The sequence below is a fragment of the Thunnus maccoyii genome, chromosome 7 (genome assembly GCF_910596095.1).
Source record: "Thunnus maccoyii chromosome 7, fThuMac1.1, whole genome shotgun sequence".
Classification (NCBI taxonomy): Eukaryota; Metazoa; Chordata; class Actinopteri; order Scombriformes; family Scombridae; genus Thunnus; species Thunnus maccoyii.
In genome coordinates this window covers 18,486,871-18,498,991 of record NC_056539.1, presented here as the reverse complement: position 1 = coordinate 18,498,991, position 12,121 = coordinate 18,486,871, and the positions used below count along the sequence as shown (strand labels likewise).

The 12,121-nt window shown below is 38.9% G+C and overlaps 1 protein-coding gene across 1 annotated transcript; it reads right to left on the bottom strand.

Annotated features, from left to right (window-relative positions):
* Positions 1-8,808: 8,808 nt before the first annotated feature.
* ptger3 (prostaglandin E receptor 3 (subtype EP3)) lies at positions 8,809-11,636 on the bottom strand. Its single transcript, XM_042417887.1, has 2 exons — positions 10,376-11,636; positions 8,809-9,660 (listed from the first exon to the last, which is right to left on the bottom strand). Exons 1-2 carry the CDS (start codon positions 11,225-11,227, stop codon positions 9,334-9,336), a joined length of 1,179 nt encoding a protein of 392 aa, XP_042273821.1. The 5' UTR covers positions 11,228-11,636; the 3' UTR covers positions 8,809-9,333.
* Positions 11,637-12,121: the final 485 nt, after the last annotated feature.

Genomic DNA, 12,121 nt, shown 5'->3' with positions numbered 1-12,121 from the left:
GGGGCACCCCTGTCCTGCATGTTTTAGATGTTTCCCTGCTCCAACACACCTGATTCAAATGAATGGGTTGTTTTCAGGCTTCTGCAGAACTATCACTTGAATCAGGTGTGTTGGAGGAGGGAAACATGCAGGGCAGGGGTGCCCAAGGACCAGGATTGAAAAACACTGTGCTACTGTATAATCAATGTCTGCCTGAGGCAAGAACCACAGATGCTATAGCACTGCAACACTGGCCAGAATCAGAGAGCACATTCACACCGATTGTACAAAAATATATGAAAGATCTCTTTACCTAAATCTCCTCCTTTGTGATCATGTAGATTTAATAAAAGTTTTATAATAGTAAATTGATTCTCCTCATCAACCTGCTTCCATAAAAGAAGTTAATGTCTTTAACATGTAACATATTCAGTATAAACTGTACTGAAGCCACATTAAGAGGGTGATAACTGATGACATTACATTACTACTACACTGAGAGAACGACTGAACATAGATGAATGTTTTTGCTGGACTTGAATTGCTAAGCACATATGGAATGGATTTATAGCTTCATTAGTTTGTGTTTGGACAGCAGTGAACAACAGTGGCAGGCTGTGTGGTAGAAACTGATAGGGGTCTCCTGACCACAGTTCAGTCCATGTTTAGATTGAGAGAAAAAAAATGTGGCAATGAAGTACTGAATTTAAATGCTGTAGTGTATATATCCAAGTGAGAGAGATTGCTGAAGTCACTTGAATTTGCTGAAATTATCTACAGCATTTTTATGCATGTGTTTGGTTCCACTGGAAATCACATCTCCTTTCACTTGAATGATGGGTAAACAAGCTTTACATATCTTTTCATTTCATCCTCATTGTCATTCAGAGGGAGTCTCACGGCAGCTAGAATAACATCCATTCTTACATCAACATCACATACCAACCACTATGTTTGGGGCCTTAATGGATTCATCGCTTGAGGACATACAACCAAACCTTATCCACAGTAATCTAAGTAATTGTGTACAGGGACACGGCGCTGCTGCATCCTTTCTGCGGCCAGCAGGCGACCTTTTGACTCATCCTGGTTGTTTATCTGACCTGAGGATACTTGTCCTTGCACAAAGAACAGCAGCACTGTCTCGTCTTATTCCCTCAGCACACAGGCTCACAACAAAGACTTTGTCCATACATTAAAAGCATAAGAAAGGTAAAGTAGTAGCATCCATCACCAGTCGTATTAATTCAGTTAAAGTCATGCCTCCGCTCCTCTGTGAGAGGCCCTGGAGGAGCAATTATGTCATTTAGAGTTAACAGACATTTATCTCTCTTAGCACAATGGTCTATGGAAGAAGGACATTAAGGAAACAATAATCTCTATAAACAGATATCTGCATATGAATGCAGAATCTGTTGGCGACGGGACAAGATTCTGGTTTCCATTTGTAGTCCACGTAGTATTGACCAATCGCGTTTGAGCGGGCTTTGATTACATGCAGGTAAACAGTCCGTGTAGAGAGCAGAAGAGATGGAATGCATTGGCTGAAATGCAATCTTGGAAGCCACTGGCTGTCGTCTGATGATGATTTAGCTTTTCATTAGCTTTTTTCTTTTTTTAAATTATCTGCATTCATATGCAGATATCTGTTTAGAGAGATTAGCTGAAATGTCGTCTGGACCGTCTCAAGTTGCTAATCGGACTGTAAACAAAGACCAGCTGGCTACACGAGCAGCCCCAAAATAATGACTGTTGCCCCCAGAGGCTAAATCATTGTCAGACAGATAGCCGATGGGTTCCGAGATTGAGGAAAAAATGGAAATAGAGACATATTTCAAGATCGCAGTCAAAAAAAAGTGGGAAATTTTGGGTCACCTTTTGCCATATATTTTAATTAAATCAATGACCCTCTCAGTGAGAATAAAATTGATTCAGACTTGGTGCATTTTGTGTCAGTGATGTGAGACTTAACTCCATTAAACCATCAAAACATGAGACTTAATAAATCATTAGAACATTGTTACCTCACCATCGAGATGATTTACCAAACTAGATACACTTTTCTCTTTCCATGTGCCAGTTCACATTTAAAGTGCTTGGTCTTCATGATTGAACCATTACTGGTAAAAGACATTTCTTGTTATCATCACAGAGGGACACTTTTGCTTCAATCAAAACAAAAAAAGATTACAATTTAAGGAAGCATGCATTTGGAGCACCAGCATGTTTTCATCTTTTAAAATTGCCATTTACAATTGCCTCTTATTCACCCTCACAAGCAGCATGTTGTTTCATTTTAAATACGTATTTTTTTCCGTTTTCCCAGCACTTTTTGACACCCTGCAGTTTGTTCAATAAGTTTTATATCTATAATTGATTTTAACACCTATGTAGCACTGTATGTCATGCTTCAGAAGTACTTTTCTCTGTGTTTTCCTCATAAAAAATATACATCCTCAGTCTATTGAGCTTAACGGTGATGAATAATGGAACAATAAAGCCTTTAATGGGCCCACTAGAATTTATCAGTGTCCTCACTCAGCAATAAAACGACTACATGGTGTGCATAGCCCAGACAACGAGCCAGGTGATTTAAACAATTCATTGCTAATTGAATTAAAGCCTCAAAATTAGTCACAGATGTCATCTGATATAAGGCAATGGAAAGGTCTTTTACCTTTATTCATTAAAGGCATATTGACTGAGCACTTCAGGCTCTTTGTCTGCATCCTACTTCAAATCTTTGTTCTACTTCAAATCTACTTCTAAATCTTCTACATCTATGACTCCCTCACAGCTGGGAGTCAAGGTTTCTGGTACTTAGAGCTTCTTTTCATACTCATTAGTGCTTCTGACATTCAGTTGGAGGCTGCTGCAGCTGAATACAGCGACATACCTCATAAACTGTAACCTTAAGTGGCATTTAGCTTCACTGCAAAATATCAGTTTCACCCTCACTTCCAATGCAAGTATTTCATGATGACCAAAAGAACTAATTTGTAATCACAAAATAAATTAAAGAAATGGAATAATGCATAAAGGAGTGGGAGCCCAATAGACATAATGTTTGCTAAAGTTTCAATACCTCAGTCTCTTAAAGTTTGAGTAGTTTGTATATTTTAAACCCCATAAAAGTATGAATAATTCCTATTTGCTTTGAATAAAGTAATAAACAATAATTTAAAGTTTTCTTTTTGCTCCTCTGCAGAAAATGACACAAATACCCATTTATATGTAGGTCTACAGCAATAATTGTTGTATTAAAACATAAGGAGGAGTTTATCTTATAAACGTTACCTTACTGGAAAGGTAGAGCCAGCAATGTGACGTTTTACATGTTGTTTTGCATTTTTGGCCGTGTTAGCGGCAATGCTTTACGGTTGATAATGTTGGTCGACCACTTTGGTCCAGACTGAAATAGCTCAACAATTATTACGTGGATTGGTATGAAATTTTATACAGATATTCGTGGTCCACAGAAGATGAATTTTGGTGACTTTGGTGATCCTTTACATTTTCTTTAGTCCCATCATGAGGTTAGTCCCACCACCTCTGTGGTTCAGAGTGAAATATCTAGAAGTATTAGATGGATCCTTGTGAAATCTTGTGAAAACAGATATTCAAGGTTCCCAGAGGACACGTTCTCATGACTTTGGTGATCCTGACTTTTCCTTTAGTGCCACCATAAGGTTGACTGTTTTAGTTCTTTATTGAAATATCTCAAAAACTATTGAATGGTAGTTTGGTACACACGTTCATGGTCCCCAGCAGATGTAATAACGTTGATCTCCTGACTTTTCATCAACTGTAGCCTATCAAACAGTAATAGCCAGCAGCCAGTGTCATGTATTACAACTCTAAACATGCTGTTAATGTATATGTGCAATGATTAATTTAATACCACACTGTTTCATTTATTGGCCCATGGGAAACAACGATAGAAGCCTACATATGGTCTGCAGCCAGCAGAATTCAATAACAGTCACATTAAACAGCAGTCACATCAATATCATTTAAATTATTCTCAAATGACAGCAGAGAAAATGAGGAGCATGTAAGATAATGTCTGTAACTGAGCGTATATAATATAAGTTATTTATTTTCTCTTTTTGAGGATGTTTCTGCTTCTTCTTTGGTTAAATTGTTGCAAAAGTTTTTATGTAACAGACATGCCACTGTTTCTTTTTTACAGTTTTAAGGATTTGTTGCACATGAAAGGAATTTTAAAAATAAAAAGTAAACCCAAATATTATTCTTATTATTTTTGTGCTTTCATTGTGTGTGTGTGGGGGGGATAAACACAGGAAATGTCCCCCAGGTCCCAGTTTGGACAGACTCAAACTGGGACCTGGGGGAATAGTGTTTTAGATCACTAGACACCAGGATGATCCAATTCCTCAGTTTTTTGACAATATGTATTTTGGCTCAGCCCAACAAGAGTTCACTCAGGAGGCACGCTTCTTGAGAAAACACTGTATACTCCACTTGCATCAGTTACGAATTAGTATGATATAGAGATTTATACATCACAAAGTCACAAAGGCCCAACACATGTTGAAAAGATATGTTCGTATCCTTTAATAGATTTACAACATTACATCACCACATAAGCCAAAGACTCTGCAATTACAAATGAATCAAAAGTGCATTGCATGTTGAACTGACACAAGTCAAGTAGAGGACAAAGACATAAAGTACTGAAAGGACACTTTGATAGGTAGCTAGATATTCTCTTTTCATCACTGCAACATGTTACATAAGCCTATCTCTGACAGATATATCAAAATATCTGAAGGTACAAAAAAGGTTGCAAAATGTACAGCATTCCTCACCTGAACACAGGGTGAAAAGAAAAACAGCTCTGAGAAATAAACAACAGCCCCATGAACGTGCATGGATAGCCCTCATCTGAGAATCGGGTCTCAGAGTTCAGAGTTTAGAAAAATTTCCATCAGAGTGCACGGAGTTCTTGTTTAGCATTCAAAAGCAGAGGCATAAAGGGAGTAAACGATAAGGAGATGGACCTCTGATAGACATTCAGTATTCATTTACATTCATCAGTGAGGCCTTGCCTGCTGGGCCAAACCTGTTTCTATTGTACTGTCTGCACATGTGACACCATTGTGCTTAACATCTTTAAATAGACTTGAGAAGCAATTTGCTAGTTGCACCTGTCAGGCTGGTTCCTTCCCTTTTAACAATGGGTACATTTAATGTTTGGCTTTTTGTGCCATTTTGAAAATGACTTTTATAAACAAAGCTTAAGACTGTTACGTGATTGAAACTCGGCAGCTCCACATGGCATAGAGGAAACGTAATCTTTGCCTTTCAGAGAGGCGCGCAGAAGAATAAGCTGTGAGTTCAAGTAACAAAAATCAGCTCTTGCACACAGTCAACATTTAAAGTGAACAATATATAAGATACTTGATGAATGTCTTGATACTTAATACTTGATAGCACAGAGATAAAAAAAAAGGAAAATATGGCTGCAGTTTTCCAGTTTTTTCTAGAAAGCACACCTGCTCACTGTTGCAAAAACTGACTGTCTGTGTTGAGCTACTATGAGTGAAGATATCCAACAGCTGAATTTAATTTATGCAGACAGTGAAGACTTACAGGATGAGTAAGAATGGGACACTCTTCTATTTATTTACGCAACTTTAGACTGATAATATTCTCTCCTATGGTTTGTGTTAAATATGTTGGACAGAGTAATTGTTATGGCACAAAAGTGGTCATGAATGGATTAATCACTGGAATACAAAAGTAAATGTAGGATTTCTAAAAAATACTAAAACAAATGTGTAAATTTATCCAACCGATACAAGGGATAAACTTTGGAAAAAACATCTCCCCCTCATGTTTTATAGCAGATATGTTTTGTAAAATGCATAGATAAAAAATATCAAGCACAAATGCAAAGTATCAAATGACCAAACATTTTTTAAACATTTGAAATCTCAATACATTCAGTGAATCCTCAGCTTGTGAGGCAATCAGTAAATCACTCCCATGCATTAGTGACTCGAGTGAGCAAGACAGAGCTAACTGGCAACACCGGATTCTCCGAGCACCATAAAGCCTTTTTCAAATCATTATGTAATTGGACCCTTCCTTCAATGCTGGTGCAGGACTCTGGTGTGTAACTGCCTCCTCATTACATGACCTTTTCCTTTCACAAATTGTTGTCAGACAAACAGCCGAACATTTAAGCATGTGTGCAAAACAAACACTGAGAGTCCTGACAATCAAAGCTCGAATCACGTTCTTAGTGTCATGTCTTCAAAGAGGCTTGTGTGTCACTTTGGCATTAATATGCAGAAACATGTTTTCTAGCAGAACGCAAATGACATTCTGACATACGTCTTAATGAAGCCATAAATTAAACATCATCGGCTTTTGAAGATTACACCTTGCTGATCCATAAAATGGAGACTAGAAGATATTTTCATGTCATATCAGCATGTTGTACTCGTGATTCTAATAAACATGTACTGAAGAATCACAGAAAACACTTTCTCTAAATATTTTGTAGGCGTTTACTAAATCTATTAAGGAGGGTATTATGTTTTCTATTGACAAAGAATTACTTCCTCTTCTTCAATTTTCCTTTCCAGTTTTGGGGATGGGTGGGAGAAAATTCACATCCATGTGAAGTGCCAGTTAGCTCTGAGGGGATTTTCCTTTTTGTAATTATTTTTTTTCTCAACTGAAGAGCGGGAAACTTCAGAGTCTCCTGGACAGAGATAATTACATGACGTAGATTCAAGTGGAAACTGATTGAGTCAATTGTAAACCAGCCATGTAATCATTGTTTTAAATGCATGAATTAAACCCCAGATGTTACTGCTCAAGTGTATATTAACTGCTGCACAAGGTGAACATATGCCTGGAATAAATGCTCTTAATACAGAGCCACAAGCTCAATTAGTGGCGCATTCATTAAAATGAGCACTCCTCATATCGATATGATAGCACTTAAACATTAATGAGACTGACTGCTTGTTGAGGAGAACATTAGCATTTTCACATATTAACAAGCAAGGTATAGTATGTAAACCTCACTACACATTTGTAGCTGACAATGCACTTGATAATTAACACAAATAATGCCAAATGATTGGTTTCTTGGTGCAACACACCCTGAACAGTGTTGTTGTTGTTGTTGTTGTTGTTGTTGTTGTTGTTGTTGTTGTAATGTTTCTTTTCTCTCTACAGTTTTGTTTTTCTCTCACCAATCAAGGTTTATTCTTTGAGTTGCTAAGGCAGGTTGGCTTGACAATCAATATTTGCTCTGTCTCTGTTGGCAGATTAACAATAACATGGAAAAATGTAACGCTTATCTGTCACAAGGCTTTCAACGAAAACAGTTTTCTATGGGATCATTATCACTGAGCTTGTATGTATTTTCACATTTACAAGGCAGAGGCAAGACTGGGCAAGGCAGAGAGTACATGAGTCTGATCTTGTTGCTAGATGTGCTAAGAAGGCAGAGCTGCGGTGTGGCAATGTGAGAGATTGTCCCATAACTCGGTTACCATGAGAGCAAAAGTGTCCATCATTGTGGTGTCTTTGACCAAGAAGCTGAACCTCTTTGAAAACATTTACAGTATGTACATCAATAAGATACACAAGACAAATAAGCAAAAAGATAAAAGGATCATTTACATCACTGTAATAGGAGTAGATTGCCACTGCCTGTCAATATCCCTCTCAATAATGTTTAGTCATTTGGCACAGAGAGCAAGCATTTTCCACCTCATTGAATTGTACCTTGAATTAATCTATGAAAGCTGAGAAATTGCACTGTACACGTTAAAGAAAATCAACATCTAATTCTACTTGGAGGTAGCATCAGGACTACAAGGAAAAAATTTGGCTCATAAGAAGAAAAATTATGGAATACTGAATGACACACTCAACATGTCCGAGGCACTCGCTGCAGAATTAAAAGCATAAATTCATACAGAAAAAAACAACAACAAAAGAACTGTTTAACTTTAAAAACCTGTGTACTGGCAGAATATGACTATTAATGTAAAAACAGAGCATTGTTGGCCTACACACTGCTGGAAGCTTGTAAAGCCGCAACACAGTGTATGTAGCAGTTAAACAAGCTACATAAAACTAAATAAAAGGCTTTTGCTCTTTTAAATTATATGGTGACTTTATTTTGGATAATTTGTGCACAATCTTCTGCATGTGATATTTTTCTGCTAGTCAGTCTTGAGTCCACTCTGTCAACTTAGACTGCACCAATTATTATGTATTTTTCTCCAAAACATTCTGGCTGGTGAACTCATAATTTCACATTGAATGCTTGCAGATGAAGAATATTTTCAATCAAATGATGGAGCTGACAGGAAAAGCTCAACGCCACTTTGACAGCTACAGCTCTATAACGATCAGGCAAACTGATCTCATAATGTTTACACCACAGATCAGTCCTTTATCTCACACACTTTGACATTCATAAGAGTGGCCTTGAAGGAATTTGCTGAGAGAATAACTGCACAGCACTTTAAAAGTGCTTTTCATATTCAGAAGGGAAAGTGACAAACTGAAAGCTTCACATTTCACAGTCCTGGCAGCAAGCCGAGGAACACCACATATAATACATTATCATATTTACAGCAACTGACGCCTGATAGGTAGCATCATCAGCATTCAGCAAAGACACAACTAATTTCATAACACTACAAACATCAATAAATAACCTTACAATCAACAAGTGGCTCCAGTTTTATATTTTCTTCTTCTGAATGTCTGCCCATCCATTTTGAAACACTTTATGTAAGATATGGCAAAGCTATTTACAACTTCATAAGGAGTTTTTTTAATTTAAAGACATTCACAAAAAAGTCATTTATCCTTTAGTTGGCTTATGGCTTCAAGTTGTTGAAAGCAATGACTCGGTTTAGAAACTAAAAAAAGACAAACATGAGATGCACCACTTCTGTAAGTCAGTTTACAGTCACACATATTCAGTTCTTGGGTCTGGTAGATGTTATTAAAACTGAAAACTAGCAATGAGGGAGGTCCTGGCAGCCACGGTGCAGACACATGCAAAAGGTGTCGCAGTCATGCGTCCACATGCTGGTTAGGTGACTTTGAATGGAATGTGTTTTAAGCAACAAAAAAAAATCACCCAGAGCAGACTTGGCTGGTTCTCATTAACACTGCAACAGCAACAACTCTGTCTCCTTGTTTCACAATATCCTCCTGACATGTAGAGACATTACATTCCCATTTTTTTTCATCCAAGGCAATGATGTATCCATTTTCACATCCATCCAATCTGTCCCGACTTCAGGTTCGCAAAATGGCGAATTCCTGTTGTCTTCAAAGGTCGACTTAGCTACTCTGTGGTTTATGAAGGCTGTTGTTTTCATGATTCAGCTTGTTTAGAGCGTCCAGCGCCGTCTGAGTCTCCTTCTGTTCCTCTAGGGAGCAGTTGGACACGGCATTAGCCATGATGCAGAACTTGCGGAGGAGGATCTCCCTGAGGAGCAAATAGACCCATGGGTCCAGGATCTGGTTGAGAGAGGCCAGGCGGATGGCCGTCAGAAAGAAATTACAGTCTAACTGGACATCTTGGCCAGCGGTTTGATTAACGGGCACTACTGTTGAATTGCATTGATGGGAGGATACCTGAGTAGAGATCATCCGCAGCATGAGCACCTGAAGAAAAAGGAAGCAGGCACAAGTTTATACTAACAGAGGCATGTTACATGTCTGTATTATGGTAGTAAAACATGGCCTATAATGTTATATTAAGAAATTAACCATTGGGAATTTCATTATAGGAACACTTATTGGCTATTGGAGAGTTTTTGATTTTGTGTGCTGTCTCTGTGACTGACACAAGACAATCCTGAGCAGCTATCAGACAACTAGGAGGAAAACATAACATTCACACTCTACTCTCTCATCCATTTCTGCTACCACTGTCCTGTGCGCTCTATTAATATCCTTGGTGGGACTATTAAATATGTGACTGACAATGCATGACCTCATAGCACACCGAGCAGACCCTCCAAACAGGACTCGGCTAAGTGGATTGTTCCTTAATGGCAAGTGGCAGCCGTGTTTCAAAGGAATCATACATGACAGCTATAATCTGACTTTCAAGTATGGCCTGTGTTTGTGTGAAGGAGGGCAGAGAGGAAAAAACCAGAGTAGAAGAGGGTGAGTGATTAAATGAGTGATTGCAAAAACAGAAAACTTGATTGCTGTGATTTATGGCAACTTTATCATATTAGTAGAGTAAATAATTTAACATCATTGCAAAATATTTTTTTATGATTTGTGCTGTATCCTCAGTTACATGCGCATAAATGGGACTACTGCTATGCTGTGATGAATGTATAGGCTGCAGTCGCCAGTAAACACATACCAGCAGAGGAGACCAGCATATAAGCAGGACGCACATAATCCCTAACAGCTGAATGACGGTCTCCGTGGTGAGCCGTTCCCACTGCTTTGAAGACTGAGATGTGCCAGACTTTGTTTTACACCGGATAATTAAGCCCCGGATCGTCACCACATTGCAGGAAACTGTTATAAGCAGAGAGAAAATCCCAAGTACAGCGAAAGTGATGGAGAAAAACATATTGCCCGTGACTTCTCTGTCCCCGGTGCTGATAAAGCACCAGGTGCCCGGCCACTGGCGTGTGTATTTCCCGACCCCTGCAATGGGCAGCAGCGCGAAGAGCAACACAACACACCATATAGCAGCCAGAGTCTGCTTTGTCACACTTGTCTTCATGTGATTGGAGTACCAGTGGGGGTTTGTTATCGCCATAGCCCTTTCAATTGCCATGGCACTGGCCAAGAAGAGGGCGCACAGGCCAAAAGTTGTCATGCACACACCAAAAAAAGCGCACAAATTGCCCGATGAGTCGATACGCTCCCATTTCAGATCAGCTCGGTAAACTGATATCACTATTGGACTTGTCAAAAGCTGTCCAAACAGGTCAGTCAACGCCAGCGATCCAATGCAAAGTAAGAAAGACTTTTTCCTTTTATTCTCCTTCTTTCTGTAAGAGATACACACCAGAATTAGAGCTAATGAGTTGCCCACCATGCCAGTGATCATCATGGTTATGGGGAAACCAACTGATACATTTCCCAAACTGGAATTCTTGGTGGCATTGCATTCGCGCAATGATTTGGAGACGTTGGTGCCAAGCATCGCTCCAGCGGTGGTTTGCAGGCCCTCAAGAGAATCACAACCGTCCCAAATCATCCTTTCGGAAAGAATAAGTCTAGGTACCGTACATAGCCCATGTGTGTGTCCGGCATCCTTCAGTGCTCCAACTGAATGCAGTGCGTAAAGGCGCGTCAGGTCCTTTCCGCGCTGGAGGCGGGACTACTTGGAAAAGCGCCCAGATGAAACAAACACCCTGAACTGAATATATCCTACTCACTAAATCATAATACTGATCTCTGGTTAGATTTGTTGTCAGATGATTGATTGTGATTGATGATTGTTTTTTTTTCACTTTCTATTTCTACAGGTATAGGGTAAAGCACTTTAAATAAGTGGCTCACATTTCATGGTCCTGAAATGACGCAGCGGACACACAGGAGCCAAACTGAGATTATCATCATATTTTGGTGAAGTCAGCAGACAGGTGGACTCATCCGATGAGATAGGGGATGAAAAAACCTGCTCAGTTCGTTTTTTATTTGGAAATTAACATGAGTAAATCAGGTTAAGCATGAACTACTACTTATCATGCACTTTTAAGCCAGTACGTTGGGTGGCCTTTATGGTTTATCTCTTTATAGAGAGGCGTTTTGTGTTAGCGTCTTCAATAAACTTGTTTACCTATCAGTAAAACTCGTAGTATGGGAAATGGCTGGATTATATAGGCCTATATTATTTTCAGCTAGCAACACACAGACATATAGGAAGCAGAAAGCTTATCACTAGTGCAACATTGTCAAACTATGTAAAAAAAAACAACAACAACTTTCTGGTCAAACTATTTATTTTATCCAGCCTTGAGATTTTGCCTGAGTGACAGGTGTTGTAGTCTAATTTCGCGTAATGCAACTAATAACCTGACTGAACTTAGATGACTTCAGCATACTAAAGTAGAAGGAAGAAGCGCCACCTGTTGATCAGAAAAGGAAC

What these genes read in the sequence shown, in the direction of transcription:
- ptger3 (XM_042417887.1), bottom strand. Translation starts at nt 11,227, where the DNA reads ATGATTTGGGACGGTTGTGATTCTCTTGAGGGCCTGCAAACCACCGCT. An exon ending in TATGCTGGTCTCCTCTGCTG is followed by an intron (nt 9,661 to 10,375) that starts GTATGTGTTTAC and finishes CTTTTTCTTCAG; the next exon opens with GTGCTCATGCTGCGGATGAT.